Source organism: Mastigoproctus giganteus, chromosome 2 (genome assembly GCF_048544385.1).
Source record: "Mastigoproctus giganteus isolate SK-2022 chromosome 2, ASM4854438v1, whole genome shotgun sequence".
Lineage (NCBI taxonomy): Eukaryota > Metazoa > Arthropoda > Arachnida > Uropygi > Thelyphonidae > Mastigoproctus > Mastigoproctus giganteus.
In genome coordinates, this window is record NC_143576.1 from 243,065,123 (window position 1) to 243,086,319 (window position 21,197).

General features: G+C 38.7%; 2 protein-coding genes across 2 annotated transcripts in view; one reads left to right on the top strand and one right to left on the bottom strand.

Moving 5' to 3' along the window:
• LOC150090328 (immunomodulatory peroxidase-like) overlaps positions 1-11,427 on the top strand; it is a 55,611-nt gene extending 44,184 nt beyond the window's left edge. Inside the window, exons 10-14 of the mRNA XM_090389800.1 lie at positions 63-623; positions 1,174-1,343; positions 2,438-2,540; positions 8,130-8,235; positions 11,261-11,427. Of these exons, the coding sequence (XP_090245926.1) occupies positions 63-623; positions 1,174-1,343; positions 2,438-2,540; positions 8,130-8,202 (907 nt within the window). The 3' untranslated portion in view covers positions 8,203-8,235; positions 11,261-11,427. The remainder of the gene's footprint in view (positions 1-62; positions 624-1,173; positions 1,344-2,437; positions 2,541-8,129; positions 8,236-11,260) is intronic.
• Positions 10,592-21,197, bottom strand: part of LOC150090329 (immunomodulatory peroxidase-like) — a 48,380-nt gene continuing 37,774 nt past the window's right edge. The window contains exons 11-12 of the mRNA XM_090390271.1: positions 15,109-15,115; positions 10,592-10,709 (exon numbers count right to left, since the gene is read on the bottom strand). Coding sequence (XP_090246397.1) covers positions 10,592-10,709; positions 15,109-15,115 — 125 coding nt within the window. The remainder of the gene's footprint in view (positions 10,710-15,108; positions 15,116-21,197) is intronic.

The following is a 21,197-nucleotide window of genomic DNA, read 5'->3' on the forward strand; positions in this document are numbered from 1 at the left end:
CATAAGGGTAGAATACTATAACTAGCTGTTCAAATGCGAGTGATATTTCCTCTCTTTTCCAGGCGCATCGTAGGGGCCGAGATGCAGATGGTTACATATAACGAATTTCTTCCATTGGTCCTTGGAAAGGAACGTATGAATTTCTTCGGTCTTTGGGTAAGAGATAATGGCTTCACTGAGTATGACCCAACTGTGGAACCCACTCTCGCCAACGAATTTTCGACAGCGGCATACCGATTTGGCCATTCCATGATCAATGGCTTCTTCCCCGAAATTCCCACTGACAATCCCGAAGGCGGAGAACTTCTGCAGAATATATTTTTCTATCCATTTGAGATTTATAATAACGGCATAGAAACTTTCATCCGTGGTGTTGCAGCTGGCAATGCCCAGAAATTTGACCGCTTTATGGCCGACGATGTTACAAATCATCTGTATCAGGTGCGAGGGAATCTATCAGGACTCGACTTGGCAGCTTTCAACATACAGAGAGGCCGTGACCACGGAATTCCAGGTTACATCAAATACGTCCGCTTCTGTGGTGGCCCTGAGATTCGGAGATTTCGTGATCTTGATCGTCTTATGCCTGCGAGTTCCAGAGAGATCTTCCAAGATCTGTATGAGTAAGTTTATTCCTCTCTATCACAATCCTTTATTTGGTATGTCGTAAGGCAGTATGGAGCATTAATGAAATGCGTTCAGTTACTTTAACTGAAAGAAAATTTTAATGTTAAAAATTTTAGTTTTATTAATCTTAAATTTCATTTTAATTAACTAAATAATTAATTAAATTTTATGAATAAAATAAATTTAATTAAGAAACTTGAAATTTTTAATTTTAAATGTATTAAGATAATTTTTCAACTAGTTCTGAAGAGTGAAGTTATGTGCATTATATAGTATAATCAGATAGCAAACAAATAAATATTTATTTAACCGACTTCACGGTAAAGTATTTTTGCCACTCGTTATATTTATGTTCAAATATTGTCAATGAGTATTTAGGGATTTTTTATTCGTGAAACTTGTAAGCCGGCTCTCAACAGATAATCTTATAGATAATTTAGTAATCTTAGAACGATTGAGTACTGCAGATTTATTCTCGTATATCATTGTATTGTATTAACTTCACTGACCTCTAACTTAATCAGTAACTGCTGGTTTGACTTTCAGATCGGTAGAAGATATTGATCTGTTTCCAGGAGGACTTGCAGAAACTCCCAGCGCAGGTAGTGCTGTGGGACCGACATTCGCATGCATCCTTGGAATCCAGTTTTACCATCTAAAATTCGGAGATCGATATTATTTCGAACATGGTAGACAGACCGGATCCTTCTCTTTAAGTAAGTTATTGTATCTTCTGAATATTAAAATCCATGCAGAAATCTCAACGAAGAATCATAAAGTGGGCTGATCCCATTTTTTTTTTTTTCGAGAAGTTTCAAACATTATCTTAAACTCAGACGCTGCTAATGATCTTCCAAAGTCTGACTTGTGCAGTTCTTGTTTAAGTATGTGCGCTCCAAGAAAAATGTGAATACCCCCTCCAAGAAGATTTAATGGACATAACTGAAGTATGAAATAAAGTTAGATAATCCCTTACAGAACTCGCAAGAGATAAAACTGGAAGGTCATTCCAGGTTATCACCGAGGATACCAATAATTCCAAAACGTGTTTACATAAGCAGCATAACTGGTTTTCGTGAATGGTTTCTTTTCTGCCGGAAGATGGAAATTTCCCACTTTTAGCCTTCACATTGGCCGTTAGTAAATCATAGCACAAGACCTCTGACACATTTCTCATTCTTCACATTTGACAAACCTTTTGCTAAGCTTCCCCAACCAGTCTTTGAGAGCTCACACTTTTATTTGCTTTTATTAGAATGCGATGAATCACTGGCCTCAATCTTCAAGGAGTTGCCATTACTTCTGCTTAAACTTAACTCTTTTCAACTTAGAATTAAATACTCAAGTATTTCATTTAAATTCCTAAATTGAGGTATTTTTTTCCTGCATTGTTCCAAATGATTTTTGAGACTACTTCCCCGCAGAAAATTTGCAGGCGCTTCTAAGTTTCGATATCACCTGTCAGGCTTTTGGACTTACGCCTGTAGTTCATATATAAAGTAAAACAAGCAGGCTATGAGCAAGACTTAGCAGTTGAATAAGAAAAAAGAAAATACGTCGTTAGACATCTAAAACTATAAAACAAAGTCACAAATAATCCGTAATATGCATGATTTATTTCAATTTTTATTAATATCTGAGAATACAAAAGTTGAATGAATACTGCATTTAAATAATTCAAATTTAAGGGAAAAAATCGACTGTGCCTGAAATATAACTAATTTTAAAGCAAATTGATTCATCTTCATTATATGGAATTATCTTACTTCGATTATCTTATCAATCCCCTCATATTTAATTTTCATTTCAGATCAACTGCAGGAGCTTCGAAAGGTTTCTTTAGCAAGGCTCGTTTGTGATAATTCAGATATTAATGTGATTCAGCCTGGAGCTTTCAGATACAGTTATAACAAGTAAGTGAAGAAAAACAAACAAAAAAAACCCTTTAAATAGGCATCCGTATGACCGTGTATCGTTTCTGTGTTTGTTTCAATGAATAGCTAAAGTTATTTAGCATTAATGTTAGCCATGGCGCAACGAAGCCCCCGAGTTTTTGCTGCAAAAATTATAATAAACATGAATTTAAAAAAAAAAAAACTACCGATGTGATTGTTGGGTTGTAGGCGCATCAGCAACATAGGTCATATTGCACCGTATAATAAGTCTGTAAATTGCATGTGCCCTATGGCCGATTTGCTAGATGAAAATCCAAGTTTCCAGGAGAAAAAACATGCTACCTGAGATCGTCTAACTTAGTCATGTTGTGAAAAACTCCGTTAAAAATTCCTTGCGTCATTCACGGGATTCAAACTCGTCCAAATATACGAGTACCCAAAAGAAGGTGGGCCAGTCCCAATAGTGCTCATGGATTCATTACAAAAGTGAAAATTTAGCCTTCATGCATTTTACTCAGGGCCTTATAAATCTCGATCAATTCCTCTCTAAGGTGCCTGGTTTGGTTTCCAAAGCCCACATAATCGAAGTCTTTCCTCACATGGATGCCCCTTTTGTAGATCTTTGGATCCTATCAAGGCGTTTGATATCTTACTTTTAAGTATGGTTTCGGTACTTGGACAGAGTATTTCAAGTGCGGTCTTACTATTGCCTTATACAGTAGAATTATGATCACCTTTTCTCTACAAGCAAATGTATGTGTGTATCGAGATAGGATACTATGGACCTTCCTCACTGCCTGTCTACATTGCTCGGAGAACTTCATGTCCGCCAGTATTGTAACCCTTAAATACCTTTCTTTCTTTACTGTTTTTAATTTAACCCTAGCAAGTATCAGTTATTATGGGGTTGCTGTTCCTTATGTGTAAGACCTTCATTTCTTTGCATTAAAACAAAGCTGCCTACTTTTCTGACTATACTCGAACCCTATTTATCATCCTGAAGTAGAGACGCTGATCATTAACTCCGTGAGCACTCCCTCCTAATGATTCCTGTGCTCTCTGTCCTATGATGTCGTCTGTTCGTGGGCGATCAGGTCTAGAATATTTTTCTCCTTTGTACTTGCTGTCAAAATAGTTGGTACCATGGTGAGTTTCCCTATCACGTGATGCAATCAGTAAGAGGTAAACTGAAATTCACCCTTACGCGCCCATTCCATCTGCATTAGAGGCTCTTATCGTAATCTTCATATTCTTCTGGTCTGTAGATTACCCGAACTCTCACTGTACCTTTGCTTCCAGCTAACTCACAGCATGCAGATTCTATACTAGCATGCGTGTAATTTCTGAATCTGGGAAAGCTTCTGTCGCGTCAGGCTGCTTTTGATAAGAATCCAGTTGTACATAGTTGTCTTGCCCTTGTGGACAGCATAGCTGGTAGAATCGCCGTTCTCCCCACACCAGGTGGAAATGACCAGAGTTCGAGTCCTGTCAATGACGTGAGGAATTTTTATGGGCCTTTTTCACAACATAGCTCAGTTAGTCGGTCTCAGGCGAGGTTAGCATGGTCTTTCGTCTTATGGTCAACAACATAGAAAATCGACCACAGAACACACTCAATCTACAGACAGTATACACACAGCAATAGAGCCTTAGTCGCTGATGCTCCTTTAACCCTTCTACAACAACAACAACATAGTTGTCCTAACCAGGATATCAGATATAATTTTGCACATAGTTCTAACCAAAAGTTCAAATCCACTCATTTTAATGACTACACATCCGCATTACTGTACACATAAATAACAGCGTTTTTGTAGAGCTTACCTGACACAGCCTTAAAGCTATTTAAGCTTGTTTCCTTAGCATTAGCTTTTTGTTCCTTTGAAACATCGTTAATGTGCAGTTCCTCCGATTGTATCTTGGAAAAATTGCAGACACATACACATTGTACCCAACTCCCAACACGTTTTCAACATGGTCCTCTATTTATCCAACAAATCGTGAGTTTCTTTTCACATAATATCATTAGTCCTCACATGATAATAATTTTTCTTATCCCCTCCTCCTTACAATTTGTTGGTGACATCACCAATTGTTTCTTCGGGCAGAACACTTTGGCTGTATTCCACCTATCCTTATTAAAAAAAGATGTTACCCGTTTCCCCGACAATGGAATTTCCCAATAAAACTAAATCGTCTTGTACCAAAACAGTATGTACTTGACTATTCTGTTCTGTGGTCCAAATCGCTGTACTTCACCTGTCAAGTCATTAGATAGCATTAGCATTAGTAGAGGCATATGATACAAGAAAGCAAGCTTACGCAGCATCAGCCAAAAAAAAAAAAAAAAATTTTCACTTCACCCCTCCGTTCGTTCGAAAACCTGTCCAGCTGAGCCTTAAATTTATTCAGGCTATCAACTTCCACAACAAGGGATGGAAGTCTTTTCCACCAACCAACTACCCGCTGGCTAAAGGCAAATTTCCGCACATCTATCCTACATCTGTCTTTCCTCAATTTGAATTTATGCCCTCTCAGGTGATTATTCTGTGCAAGAGGAAGAATCCCATCAGCATTGAGCATGCTCAAACCATTCAAGGCTTTATACACCTCTATCATATCACCTCACCAGTGCCTAGTCTCCAGACACTGTAATTTGCAAAACTTAAGCCTTTCTTCGTAAGAGCAACCCTGTGTTCCATTCAATAATCTTGTTGCCCTTCTCTGTACTTGTTCCAGCAGCTCTACATCCTTCTTGAAATCAGGCCTCCAGACCTGTATACAGTACTCAAGGTGTGGCCTGACCAGTGCCTTATACAAGGGAATAATCACCTCCTTATCCCCGCTAGAAAAAATCATGTATATCATTGACAAGACACGATGAGCTACTCTTGCAGCCCATCTGCACTGCTCAGAGAACTTCATATCTGTCTGCACAAATACTCCCAGGTCCTTTTCATTCTCTACCACTGTCAGTGTAGTACCACAGAGTTGATACGTTGCTCTGGGGTTGCTGTTTCCAATATGTAATACTTTACATTTGTCAATGTTAAACTTCATTTGCCACCTCTCAGCCCATCTGCTCAACCTTTCCAGATCCTGTTGCAGCAGCATAGAATCAGTGGTGTCCTTAACAACCCTGCCGACCTTTGTATCGTCTGCAAACTTGGACATTAAGCTTGATATACCATCAATATTTATAAATGTATATTATATACCATCAATATTTATATCATTTATAAATGATATACCAATATCATTTTTAAATACAGAACACAATAATGGACCCAACACTGAACCCCGAGGAACTCCACTAATAACATTAGTCCACAATGAGCAGTGCCCATTGATTACCACTCTCTGTCTTCTCCCCCTCAACCACCCCTTTATCCATAGCAGCAATTTGCCTCCAATGCCACACTGCTCTAATTTGTGCAGAAGTCTTCCGTGTGCAACAGTATCAAAAGCCTTTCTAAGATCCAAGTATATAATATTAAAGTTATTCCCTGCATCCAGCTCTTTTGTGACTACATCATAGTATCCAATCAAATTGATCAGGCAAGACTTCCCCTTAACAAAACCATGCTGTGTCTGAACTATAACTGAAGTCTTGTCTAGATGATCCTGCAGTGCTTCTTTAACCAGTGCGCCTCCATTAATTATCTGGGAACAGAAGTTAAACTCACAGGTCTATTTACTTGTGTCAGCCTTTGATCCTCCTTTGTGAATTGGGGTCACATTTGCACATATCCAGTCTATGGGTACCTCCCCTGAGTCCAAGGAAGCTCTCATAATTATGGCTAAGGGTTTGCTTACTTCCTTTGCTGCCTCCTTTAATATAACTGGATAGTTCGCAACCACCCCAGGTGCCTTTCTTGTGTTTATCTTCAACAATTTCTCCTCCACTTTACTCTCAGTTATTACAAGATTATCTAGCTTCTTACCAGAGTTGAATACACCTCTGGCATTCCCCTCACTGAATAACTCCTCATGTGTGAATGTCGATGCAAAATATTCATTTAGTTTGTTAGCTACCTGAGCAGGATCATCAACAGTTGAACCATCGATATCAAGTGGACCGATTTGATTCATCCCCTTCCTTCTAGAGTTTACATAAGTAAAGAACTCTTTGCTGTTTTTCTTCGCATCCTTTGCCAAAGATTCTGCATAATCTGCCTTCTCCTGCCTAACCTCCTTTGTAACTTGGTTGCATATCAACTTGTATCTATCATAGGCTTCTGTGTCATGTGTTAATTTGTAAGTATTCCATGCATTTTTCTTCTCTGCCATATGCCTCATTAGTTCATCTGACATCCATTTTGGCCTAAACCTTGAACAATATTTCTTAGTTGGTATGTAAAGCCTAATAGCTTCCAAGATAAGTTCTTTGAATGCTTCCCATTTTGAATTTGCTGTTGGTAATATCATCAGTTGGTCCCACTGTATAGAATTTAAATACTGTCTCAGTCCATCGTAGTCGCCTTTACGGAAGCAATAACCCTTCCCTTTACCCCTAATGGTAGTTACCTCTTTGAATAAATCCCACTTTAGCACACTGTGATCACTGCCACCTAGTGGTTCCGTTATCTGCAGATTTTTAATGCATGAAGAATCACTACTGATAATAAAATCAAGAGTATTACTCCCTCTAGTTGCCTCCCAAACATGCTGATGTAGAAAACAATCATCCAATAAATCCGCAAAAGCCTTGGTAGTGTGTGAGTGAGTGACCAACCCACAAATTCCAGTCAATATCTGGGAAATTAAAATCCCCCATTATAAGACTCTCTGATTTACTGGCCCACTCTATTTCCCTGTACAGTTTCTTATTATACTCATCAGAGTTATTAGGCCTATAGCACACTCCTACTCTCAATTTTGATCTCCAAATGTTTATGTCACACCAAACTGACTCGATACTGCACTGTCCAGCGATATTCGAATCCCTGATGAGTATCCAGTTTTATTTATCTCTAGGTCATCGATTGAATTGCATATAGCAATGTACCGCGTTTTAATTTGCGATCCAAAAACATCTTCCGCTGCACTCCTTACATCGGAAACAAGATTTTGAACTTTGAAGATTGACCTTGTATTATCGCAAGCTATACAAGCGATAAACTCATGACTCAGATGTGATTATACTACGGCCATTTCCGTATGAGTCATGATAGTTTTGGAACAAGTATTCAAAGTGAATCTTGTAGTTACCATTATTAAGTATTAAACTGACAAAAATATTACAATAATAAAGCAGATACCATACTTTTATCAACTACTGAACTTAAGAATTTAAACTTAAAATGCACGAGAAGAATGTAACTTACAAGCATCAGCCTTACAAGACACAAGAATTAAATTTACAAAATATCACAGAAAATAACTACAGAAACTATTTAAATTAAATTTATGAGATGTTAAGATATTAAGCAAAAGCAAAAATTAATCGACTCAGTTCTTTACACAAGCCTGTAAAATATATTCCTACAGGTGATAATCCAAGGCACGATCTCTTTGTGAGTGCCAACATTATTTCCAATCAAACATTCGTTTAGAATATTTACTGTTCCACAGCTGTGTTCTATATTTTGATTTCTTATTTTTCAGAAACGAGGTTACTTCGTGCCAAAATCTTCCACAAATGAACCTCGCTGCTTGGAGAGAAGGAGCAAGAAACTGAAGCTCAATCATATTTAAAATAATTGACATCGAGGTAAGGTGATTATAGTTTATTGCAACAATAAAAATTGTAAATTTGTTGTGAAAGTACACTTGCCAATAACCTCAATTATGTTTTTCTGTTTTCTTTAAGCAGGACGAGGATACTTATGCATGCAACGAACTATCGGAAACTCTAAAAATCGTGGGTTACATCTAAGTAATCGATTATTAATTCAGCACATTTCATAATAATTGCACTTTGCAACCAGATCTGATTCGTTGCCAGAACACGTTCTTTTCTCAATTTTAAATCCTGCTTGTCATCAAAAAAGAGAGCATACATCACATATTGGGCATAAAGTAAGTGGGGTGGTAGATACCAATGTGAACCAAAAACGATAAAGGTTATGTATCTCTTCAGCAGTGTTTATACTATCCTCCATAAAGTATCCCCAAATCCCGTTTTCATAGTGTACTGGTTGGTTGGTGTAGGGTTTTAGGAAGATCATCAACTTAGGCCATACTGAGCCATATATAATATATCTATAAATTGTGTGTGTTTTGTGGTCAATTTGCTGTTTTCTGCATGAAAAACCCGAGTTTCGGGAATAAAAATGCTACCCTAACCTAATTGTGAAAAAGACCCATAAAAATTCCACTTTATCGATGGGATTCGAACTCGAGTCTTTTCCACCCGGTGTGGGGAGGACGGTGATTATTCCGTGTTACCCACGAGGGCATCATGAAATTGAAGTGTGGCGGTACCACGACCGGACTGTAACACTTTTAGGAAAACCAAAGACCCTCATTCCACGTGACCAGAGGGTACTCGAAAGAGTAATATGAAAATCCCTGCAAAACATCAACATCAGAGGTTTTAGGCGCCAAGGCCAAGGTGAGGTCGTACGAACTGAGTTCCATAGCCTTAGTTCTAATGGGAGAGTGGCTGTGCATAAGTGAAACATCACCAAACGCAATCAGCGGTTAAGCCTTGCATGGTGAAAACGCCTCAGCTACTCCATAAAGAAGTGGAAATTAGTTTTATGGAGCAGCGAATGTCGTTACAATCTTCTCCAATGAGAAGGGAGCACGTGAGAGCGGAAGAGGCCTACAGAACATCTGACTCCCAGTGTGTTGTGTGCCAACAATGAAATTCAGAGAAGGTAGAGCTATGGTGCGAGAGCATTTCACGTGGTAGGATCTCAGGTGGTTGTGTGATGAATCATGAAAGCTACGCCTATCTTCACATTGTGGACAATTCCATGCTCCCTTACGAACAAGCAGGTCTTTAGTACAAATCCATGTTTCTTTCCTTAGAATTACTGCCTACAGCTATTTGCGTTTGGGTGTCATGAAGGTGAAGAATGTTATCTTGGTGAATATTGAGCCATACTTCCTGCACTTGAGCTAGAAAATAGTAGTGGGGATTGAGAGGTGGAGTTCAATGAACGCCCCATCATATCCGAATTGTGTTCGATGGGCGACAGATCTATGAAAGTGCAGGTCAATGAATGGTGTCCACACCACTTAGGCACTTTAGTGACATGATGGCCATATTTGGGTAGGCATTGTCTTGCTGAAATTTAGTGTTTGGGATGAAGCGTGGGCAGTGGCGCGCTATACCTTCATGGGGGCCAAAGGCAAAATGGAATTTAGGGCCCATCTAAAGAAAAAACTAATAAAGAACATTTTAAATTTCATTTTATTGTGACAACAACAAAAAAAAAAATTATGTGACATAAGAACTAAATATAAAATTTCACCAAAATCGGTAAAATTATTTTAAAAAAAAAATATTTAAATTAATTTTCAAGTAAAGTTCATTGACTTTAGCAGGTAGAAAGTTCAGTTTCCGATAAAAAAAAAATCACTTAAAATATTAGTAAAAACAGCAATGCGTTTTTGAAACAGTGATTTTGGGGCCCCCCCCCTCTGATCGGGTACCTAGGCAGATGGTTTTTTACCTATAGGATAACGCGCCACCGCGCGTAGGTAGGACAAAAGTACTGGTCATAGAATGGTTTGAAGATAACGTCCTCCGGTCAACGTGCCATCAATAGCCGCCAATGGTGAACGGCTTCTCATATCACGATTCCGGCTGTGGATCCGACATGCAGTTCCCTGACGTAGGCTCGACCTCTGTCTCCAGACGAGCATACGGCGTCAGTGAATTCCAAATAGAAACATGAAACAACATATCATTTTGTTCTCAAGCAGCTTTCCTCTTGAACAACTGCTGACGCTGAAGAGATGGAATTGCATCAGAAGTAGTCGTGGCAACGGATGACAAGTTGCAACAATTTCTCACAGTTGTCTACCAATTGTGCTCCGGACGCAGGCACAGACAGGGGTGGCGTTACGATGTTGGATATCTGATGGACTGTAACATATTTGTTTCCTGTCGCGATTTAGCAAATCGGCCGGCACTTCTTGACGTTTTCTGCTGCAAGTAGAGCCCACACGAATGGTAATTTTTCATGTCGGCCAACCAGCTTCTGACCCCGATCCAACACTTTAAAAACACAGCTGTAGAAGAAATAATCCTTAAGTATGTTGAAAGCATTGTACACTCTTAGGCGGTCATTCTCTCACCGTTTTGAACCTGCCAACGTTCAAGTACACTTTTTTTTATAACGCCTTCAGATATGTATCTTAGGGCAGTAAAAGAAACATCATCTGCACTAATCAGCTAATCATTTACGTCCATATACATCACAGTTATGCAAATTTTCACATAAATCCGCCCATTCTTTCTATCTGGGTTAATTTCAGTGACGAGGAGCGTAGTCTTCATTTAAAATGTAGTTTCTTTAAACTATTTCTTTTCTTCTTTAGAATGAGGTGACCACAATAAGCATGAAATTGGGATGGGCAGCATTTGGCATGTGGGCCTTAAGTATAGTATAATTTCCCAACTTTACTTTAAAATACATTCTATATGTTCGGTTCTGTTACGAATTAAGTATAATTTTTATATCTGCTAATTTATTTACGTGAAAACTTATATTTTTAATATTTTTACATTACTTGGTGAGTATTATTGCTATATATTTATTTTTTTCTTTTTTATATAACAGTCTAGATGTACTGACTGAAGAGTCAAACGGCATCCTTCAAAACACCAGCATGAATACGGCTTTAGTGATGAAGCAATTTCTTCTCCAAATAGAAGAAAACGGCGAAGAGCTTAACACATCAAGCGATTCATAATACGAAACTGTAAAAATAAAAAAAATAAACGAACCTGCTCATTTTTTTAAAATAAAATATTGTGTGAAATATCTTATCGGTTATGCTGTGCTGGATATCTAGCAAAATATCAAACTAATAACGCGTGCGTCTTGTTATAAAGAGTGGAATATATGAAATTTTCTATAACGAGTGCTTAAGCTATAGAAACAATACGAGGTATGGCAATAAAGTTTTCAGACAGGTGCATTAAAAAGAACATAAATTGCAGGAGCTGCAAAATGGGTTTATTATCACTCAAAGTAATCACCAATCGAATGCACTTATAACACTGCTCTAAAGGTTTCTGAAAAGAGTCAGCGAACGCGTCCAAAGGGACGATATTTAGCTCAGCACTTACGTTTATCTTTATATCCTTAACATCCTGAAATCTTTTTCCTTTCAGGGCAGTTTTCATCTTGGGAAAGCGGAAGTCCTCTGGTGCTAGATCGGAAGAGTAGGGTGGATGGTTGATCTGTACAAGGCAGTGTTCTCCACTTGTCTTCACAACAAGTGCAGAATGGGCTAGGGCAATGTCTTGTAACAAGAACCAGCTACCTTTCTCTCGAAATTGCAGCCTCACATGGGAAATGCGCTTCTTTGAAGCATCTATACGTAGCACTCACAAATGCTACTGGACAATCTCTGTACAGCTATCTGTTGAAAGAAGTTTGAACTGCTGTATACCACTTCCGTTTATTTTCAAACTCATCGAACATGACCGCAACAGCAGCAGTCCAGGAACTTTATTGCCACACCTCGTATATTTATTTTATGTTTTTAAAATCTGGTGCCTTTTGTTTATTCCAACCACTGTTTATCCAACTTGGCACGTACTGTTAAGGTTTTGGAAATAAGTTTATGTGACCAGAGCGAAAGTTTTAAATGTGGGAACGCATGATACCGTCTTGCTTTACTTAACTGTCCTTGCCTTTGCTGGTCAGCACCAAATTTATTGCATTTATGAACAAGTTTCTTGCGAAGTGATGTGCGCTTCGAACGGTACGATACTGAATGAAATTTTGTCTAAGTTACTTTCCATGAAAAAAAAAAAAAAACATGTAAGATACATTTGAGGATAAAACATATTGGGTTCTAACATAATAAGTTTCATCCTAAAATGCAAATTGTATGGAAAAAAAGAAATATTAATTGCCAGATTTGTATTGGTACAATTTTAATAAAATTTAGGATGGCTTGAAAAATATTCTTATCTGAACCAAATATAAAAATATAAAATTTTCATGAATTACATGAATTTCATGCATTACACTGTGAGTAGAGTTGTTACATGCGGACGGACAGACAGATATTGTGAAGGCAATAGGCGATTATGAATATATGCTAACGCGCTTAAAAAGAAGGCTCTCGCGGGTAGCACACTTGGTGTTATGAAGGATAAAACAACAAAGTTTTGTGTGATACGATCGTAGAGTAAAAAATGTGATGTGTTTATGTTAAGGATATAAATAGTAGTAGAGAAATTCTTTGATAGATGGCGCCACTAGAATTGCCTAAATAACTTTTATAATAACCTAACAAAACCTAGTGAAATTATTCAAAGTAACTTGACCATGCTTAAAACAATCACTCTTTCAAATTATCTATATTTCCTTTCCTTCATTACAATTACAAGTAGTAATTGTAAAGAAATAAAGGCAGATAAAATAAAATAAAATACTACAAACAGTACTTAATGCTACAGATCCTAAGATTTTAACTTCTTCATCAAGGGTCAGCAGCCAAAACCATACATCAAGAAGTAAGGCCTCTGTTTCTGATATGAAATATACGTAGCAAGCGGAAAAAAGTGAGTTGATGTATATATCATAGCCGACCCGACAGAGACCAAAATAAAAGGAATAAAAAACAAATCAAATTCTGAATGGATAATGGAATCCGGTTCCGTTACATCGGTGATGCCATGTATTTTTGTTAACTGCCTTCTGCGCGTATTATCTTTAAGCGAGTTTACCTTTCGAACCTATCTTGGGGATGTGCTGATTTTAGAATCAAATTCATCTTTTGGAATAACTTTCTTGTTCAGCAACCACTATACTTATTTAAGAAGCATCATGTATTTGTGGTTTGTAAAAACAAGTATAAACTGAGCTTTATTTAAAGAATTAAACAGAGAAATGAGTGGGTGAGATATTTAAATACGATCTTTCACCATTTAATCCACTTGGTCTTAGGCTTTCTTTGAATTATTTGTTAGAGCAGTTCGTGAGAATAATCTAAACATTCCATAATTCAGCTGCAGCATTACAGAAGCCATAACTTTTAGATATGTGAACATCCAGTTATACGTATCTTGAATTTCTGAAGTAGTGTGGTGCTTTAGAAATCATCATCAAATGATATTTGTATAACCCAAACTCTCTTTCCAGAAAGCTGGGATACTTCTCTTGGAAACGATTCTTTTCAATTCTCGGGAGGCCAAATTCCACAGAAGGCTAGGTAGGGGAAGAAAAACAACAACAATGATCGATTAAAGTAGTGAACTGAAACAAACAAATATATTAAATAAATTATATTAGTGACATTAAGAATGAACATTATTGATTAATAACCACAGCGTGGCCATAACAAAAAATTATCTGCCCCATCAACAAACTATTTAGAAAGAAATGATACTGATGAAAGGATTAAAGATACAAGCCCAAAACAACAGCGTTTTGGTCTTTAGAAGTTACTACGGTTAAGAGGGCTAATCATTCCAGGATTTAAGAGGGCTAATCATTCCAGGATTTAAGAGGGCTAATCATTCCAGGATTTAAGAGGGCTAATTGTGGCTAACAACCACAGAACACTTACGGTGGGGCGCCTCAGTAGCCAGGTGAGCAAGAGCAGCAGTGCGTATCACACGCTTCTTGATTAGACCGGGGTTCGGGCCCGTAACCACCAAATACGGAGGATGCGGAAAGGTCAGGGAATGACCACCGCATATCCCCGGAGCAATATGGCCTTAGTTGCTAATGCGCCTAAAAACCAAATAACAAACTACAACAACTTACGGTGGAGTTTCATGATGTCACGGAAAAGTTTTCAAGAGACCTGGTAATAGTGAAATCACTCTTCCAAGGGAACAGTTTTTAACTTATATAAGCTTCTGAATGATGACCGTGGATTCAAAATTCGTGTCTTTAGAGAATCACAGAGATGATCAATAGGATTCAGGTCTCGAGACCTCTAAGATTACTCCTTTCCAGAAATGCTCTGACTGAAGAAATTCTAGGCCAGTTTCATTTTTAGGGAAAGTACATTATCAGCCATTAGAAGGACCTGAGAGGCGGCTACAAAATCCCTGAAAAAGCTGACATCGGGTTCAAAGATTTCGTCCCTGCAGCTCACAATAGTCACAGTTTCTTTCTCTCTCTCGAAGATATGGACATTATAAATGTCAAGAACTCCTTTATGGATTAGTTTTGTCCTCTTTCACTCACTCTCTCGGACTTTCATTCTTCAGAGACACATCCACATCTGAAGAGAGAGAGAGAGAGAGAAATGTTGTGAGAAAGGATCCGAAAAGAAATTTAACTTTTGAAGAGCAGTGCATTTCAATCTATTTTTACTAATTTAGTGAAATTTCAACGTTACCTTCCAATTAATTATAAACCTAACTGAATTTCAACCAATTCGCATCCTCCATCCAATGTACGAGATTCATTTCTGGAAGTTCAGAGCATGGACTTACTCTATTCCTAAAAATAAACAACAACAGAAAAAATGTTAATGATATAATGTTACTGTGGCTGACAATAACATGATTGATGCTTAACACAGCTAAGAATAATTTAATTAATTTTATTTCTCATCTCACAATTTTATAGCAGTTTGTCATTGATTAGGATATAGAAGTTCATAAAATATTTATTGAAACACTAAGTAAAACGTATTCTACTTACTATTTCTGTCATACAAGTCAACGTTGGCATTTCAATGATATTCTTGAGAATATCTTATTACACGAAAAGCGCCAGAAATGAAGGGTATATAAGAACGTAGTATCAACTAGATGTGGACCATAGAAAGCATAATTTTGTCATTAACATTTAGAGCCATAATATATACACAGAACTGTATATATTATGGCTCTAAATGGAACACAAAAGCAATTCTCTATTATGGAACACAGAACAGAAATTGGAAAACGAGACTGATGTCATGCCCTCCACTAGAAGCAAACATGAAATGAAGGAGTGATTGTTCCTCGAGCACTGCAGTCAAGGTCAGCGGAAATTGCAGCCATTTCAGAACGTAGTGTGAACTGAACTTCAAGTCTCTCCTGTGCCTGTGTTGGGGAGGGACAATGGAACAAAGAGCAAACATCAAGTTTTGCGTTCAACTGGTAAAAAGTGCCAGCGAAACGTTTCACATGATGAAGTCATTGTATCGACAGAACTGTCTTTATTGCGCACGCGAGTTCTAGTGGTATGAACGTTTTGCCCATGGAAGAAAATCACTGGAAAACGACGAACATCCATTCCCATTAAACGAACGCGGAGTTGATTGAAAAGATGCGGGAATTCATTGCCAATGAATGATAAGATATTGAATGAAAGAAAGATATTGCCAATAAACGCTCAGAATGATTTAAGATCTATGCGTTAATAAGGAAGTCATTCGACAAATAATAATACAGGATTTAAAGACAACGGATCTGTGCGGGGTTTGTTCCAGATGAGACGTGGGGTTTTCAGTACGATCGCGTAATAAAGTGCGGAGTGGAAGTCGGCAAACTCTTCCAAAGCCAAAAAAAAAAAAGTTCGTGAAGAAAGATCAAAAGCATGCTCATCACTTTCTACGACAGCAAGCGGATTGTGCATAAAGAGCTTGCCCAATGACCAGAGTGTTACTGCTGCTTACTATCTGTCCGTTTCGAAACGCTTGTTGCAGAGAATTCGTCGTGTGTATCATCAGTATGGATGAGACGGCTGCTGTTTCCTCTTGCATGACAACGCATCAAGCCACAAGGCTCTCACTGTTCTGGAGTTTATGGCTAGCAAAATAAGTCTGCGTACTGTCGCTCCCACCGTATTCTCTAGACTTAGCCCCGTGCACTTCTTTTCGTTCCCGAAACTCAAAGCACCACTGAAAGGCTGTTATTTTGATGACGTTGACATCATTCAAACAGCTGTGACGAGAACATTGAACAGCATACCAGTCACGACCTTTCATCAGTCGTTCTAATCGCTTCGTGATCATTCGTGCAGTGTGGACGTGTGAGGAAGTTACTTTGAACAAATCAAGGTTCGTTTACTTCATACATGGGATCATTTCGTTTTTCTTGCATCAGTCTCGTTTTCCAATTGCCGCACTGTATCAACAACTTTGGTGCAATATGGCCTAAGTTGTTGATGAGCCTAAAAACCCTACAACAAACAAGCATAACAAGATCGGAAGTTAATTACCATATAATTACTTTAACCGATACAAGTCCGAGCGGACAGCCCAGTAGTTATAATGCCCTGGTGGGTAGACATAATGACCGTCCTCCCCTCAATTCCACCGGGTGGAAAAGACCTAAGTTTGAATCCCGTGCGTGATGCGAGGAATTTTTATGAGTCTTTTTCACAACGTGCCTCATTTAGCTGGTCTCAGACGAGAGTAGCATGGTTTTTTCTCCCGAAAAACTCCGGTTTTGCTTCTAGCCATCAGAAACTCAACCACAGAACACATGCAATTTACAGATCTATTATATACGGCGCAATATGGCCTAAGTTGCTGATGCGCCTAAAAGCCAACAACAACAACAACAACAAGTGGTTATAATCACTGTCCTCCTCATACTGGGGGAGGGGGAAGTTATTGTTGTTATTTGGTTTTTAGGAGCATTAGCAACTAAGGCCATATTGCTCAGGGATATGCGGTGGTCATTCCCTGACCTTTCCGCATCCTCCGTATTTGGTGGTGATGGGCTCGAATCCCGGTCTAATCAAGAAGCGTGTGCTACGCACTGCTGCTAGGAAGAGGAAGGCCCGGGTTCGAATCCCGTCAATCACTTGACGAACTTTTATGAACTTTTTCATTCCTTGGTTGAGTTAGTCGGTCTAGCGTGGACAGAAAGGTTTGGTCCCCAGAATCTTCACTTTTTCGTCCAACTAAACGAGTAAATCGACTAGAGAATACACGAAGTTTATGGAAATAATACACACACACATGAGTGGATGAGATCGTTCTCGAGTTTCCCAAATATGACCGTTATTTTTAAACTAGTGCAAACTCACTGAGATAGCAAGCTGCAGAAAAACAATAATCCATAAATTCGTGGATGAAATACTCAAACACTTAATAATAAATAATAATTAATCCAATATATTGACTTGTATGCCTCAAAATGTACGTTCCTGCCTAAAAGTTTGGAATCACTTTTCTTAAATTTCAAAATTTTTATTTAAATAGGACCAACTTGTTTAACAATTTTTATTAAAATATTTTTCTATTATGTATAAAAATCAAAAAAATTAAATAATGCTTAAGAAATATTTAAGAAATTTCTACAATATTCGAAGGGGCGATTGTAACTAGCAATCAATTGAATAAATAAATATTCCAGAAAGGTGTTGTTGTTATTGTAATAGAGTTTTAGGAGAATCAGTGACTAAGGCCATATTATTCCCTGTGTACTGTCTGTAAATTGCGTGTTCTGTGGTCGATCTTCTGTTTTCTGGACCAAAAACCAGAGTTTCCAGGAGGAAAAAAATTCCTCATACCATCGACAGGATTCGAACTCAGGTCTTCTCCACAAGGGTGAGCAGAACAGCGATTGTACCAACTGTACTACTCATGAGGACGGATTCTCTCCACAAAGGATTCTCACGAAAGTTATAAAAATTTTAATTTTGTCCAAAGTTGCAGCAATAATTATTCGAAACTCATGCAATATATTTATAAAAATTCTATTTATTTTGATAGAATCGCTTCCAAATCAATCTGACTGTACTATTTTAAAGACAACCATTTTAGTCCACCATTTTATTAGTACAGAATTCATTATCAAGCGAGTGCTTTCAAATTTATCATACTATTTTGAATATCCACTTGTTCCTTACATGAAAAGTAAAGTTCCTTACTTGGTAAAGCTAAAATGCATGCATTTTAGCTTTACCCAAGTGGGACTATCTAACCAACTATACTTTTGTGCTAAAAGTAAAAAAAAATATTACTCACTCACCTGTCATCTGCGAATCTAAATATTCTTGGTTGGATTTCTTCGATTTTGGTGTTGTCACAGATGATCTTTGCTAACGTAATTTTCCTAAGCTCCTGTAGCTGATCTGAAAATCAGATTTTAAAATGACTGAAGAAAACGAGTGGAAAATAAAGGACATTAAATTTACTCTATTCATTAAAATTGCAAAAAATGGACCAATTTAACATTTTTAATTAAAAACAATTATATTTAGTTAGTGAGATAAATGTAGTTTATTTCTTATCAGACAATTATATACAGTCAATCACATGGAAAACTAATTGTTTTTACAATTAACAACTAAAAACTAATTGTTTTTTGGAGTACCCGGGTACTCGTCATTGGAGATATGGCCAACCCTAATGTCGATGCAGGCTTTGCACCGCCTGTTCAACAATGTTGTTGATAAGTTCTTGCGGTAACATCGTCCATTCCTCTGATAGCGCCATCTTCAGCTGGTGAACATTTTCCGGTGGGTGTGAACGTGCCGCTAGGCGTTTCCCTAGAGCCTCCCATATGTGTTCGATGGGATTTAGATCGGTCGGGAAAAACGGGCAGGCCAATCCATACGCACAATGTCCTCACTTTCCAAAAGCAAATCACAGCTGCAGTGCGATGGGGTGTGGCGTTATCATCCATAAACACGAACTCGGGGCCAATGGCACCTCGGAATAGACGCACATGGGGAAGGATTATCTCAGTACAGTAGCGTGCACTGGTTACAGTACCACCTTCCAGTATCTGGAGTTGTGTATGTCCATCCAGAATAACGATTTCCCAGATGAGAACACCTCGAACGCCATATCGATCCCTTTCAGTGATGTTTGCGGGGTGATACCGTTGCCAACCTCTCGCCAGATTAGCTGACGTCCAGAATCACTGCTGAGACTGAATCTACTCTCATCAGTAAAGAGTACCTTAAGTAAAGATTTTGTGGTTGTAACCTTTAGAAATAGTGTTTGTCCTTCAGTTTTGCACACCAGTGTATCAACTTTGGACTTAGCAACTTTGCATAATTTCAGCTTTGCACAATCTCAACCTTCCACTATACCGTGGACCTGACTCACAATCCCAACTATGGACTATGTCGTGGGCCTGATTTTTTTTGCTGACCCTGTCGCCGTGGATTCTTTTATAAGTACTAAACGCTTATAATGATAATAGTGGTCTGCTTCTCTGGGGCAGGAACAAAAACCAATGGGGGGGTATATTAATTAAAATTATTATTATTTCCAAAGGAATGTCCCGCTACAGCTGTGCAGCTAGAGGATTCGGGCCGACCGGGCTAGCCGAGTGGGTAAAGTACCTGCCCGGCAACCCAAAGGTCGCGGGTTCGATTCTCGCCTCGGGCTTGGATCAAAGTACTGCAAAAACCTTGGGAGGTGCAATATGGCCACAGAAGCCGATGCGCCAACAACTACCAAATCAAAAAAAAAAAAAAAAAAAGAGGATTCGGATTACATGATAATACATGAATTACACGGTTACACGAATGAAAAATGACAAACAAATACAGGTTATGTACGAAGTAATCAGGAAGGTTATACAATACATGCCTTAAACCAGCCTCTGGTTTATACACATAAATACATCAATTCATGCAATGTAGCTTCCCAGACATAATCTCACCTAGAGCTTAACGAGGGCATACATATCTGCGAGAGTGGAAGACCTGTAGGTTTTGTCGTTGGACAGCTTCTGGAAGTCTATGGAAAACGTGTTAGATATTTCAATAGAGTTAAATGGAAACATACGCTGTTTGTTTGTTTGTTGTTTGTTATTTGGTTTTTAGGAGCATTAGCAACTAAGGCCATATTGCTCCGGGATATGCGGTGGTCATTCCCTGACCTTTCCGCATTCTCCATATTTGGTGGAAACATACGCACCGATGAGCCAAAACATTATGGCCACCTACCTAATATGATGTTGGTCTTCCACGTGCAGCCAAAACATCTTGTACCCGGCGAGGCATGGAGGCTACAAGTTTTCTAAATGTGTCTTGTGGTATCTTGTACCAACACGTAACCAGCAGATTCTTTTACTCCTGTAAGGTCCGTTGAGACGCCACAGATCGGAGTTTCTGTTCCAACACAAACGACAGATGCTCGATGGGATTGATGTCTGGAGAATTTGGAGGATAGGGCAATACCTGGAAGTCTTCCTCATATTCCACGAACCAGTCCGGTGTGGCATGGCGCATTATCCTGCTGAAAGACGGCTCCGCCAGAGGGGAAGACCGTTGCCATGAAAGGATATACCTGGTCAGCAATGATGTTTAGGTAGGTGGTAGACGTCAGAGTGTCTGCCCAGTACATGGATGACTGAACCTAGGATATCCCAGCAGAACATCGCCCAAAGCATGACACCGCAGCCACCGGTTTGTTTTCGTCCCTTGGTGCATCCAGGCACCATCACTGCCCCAGGTAAATGACACACACACGTACCCGGCCGTCCACATGATGCAACAGGAAACGTGACTTATCGGACCAGACGACCTTTTTCCAATCACTCAAGGTCCAGTTTCGATGCTCGCATGCGCATTGTTAGCGCTGTCGCCGGCAGAGTTTTCAGCAGAGTTCGATGTACTGTGT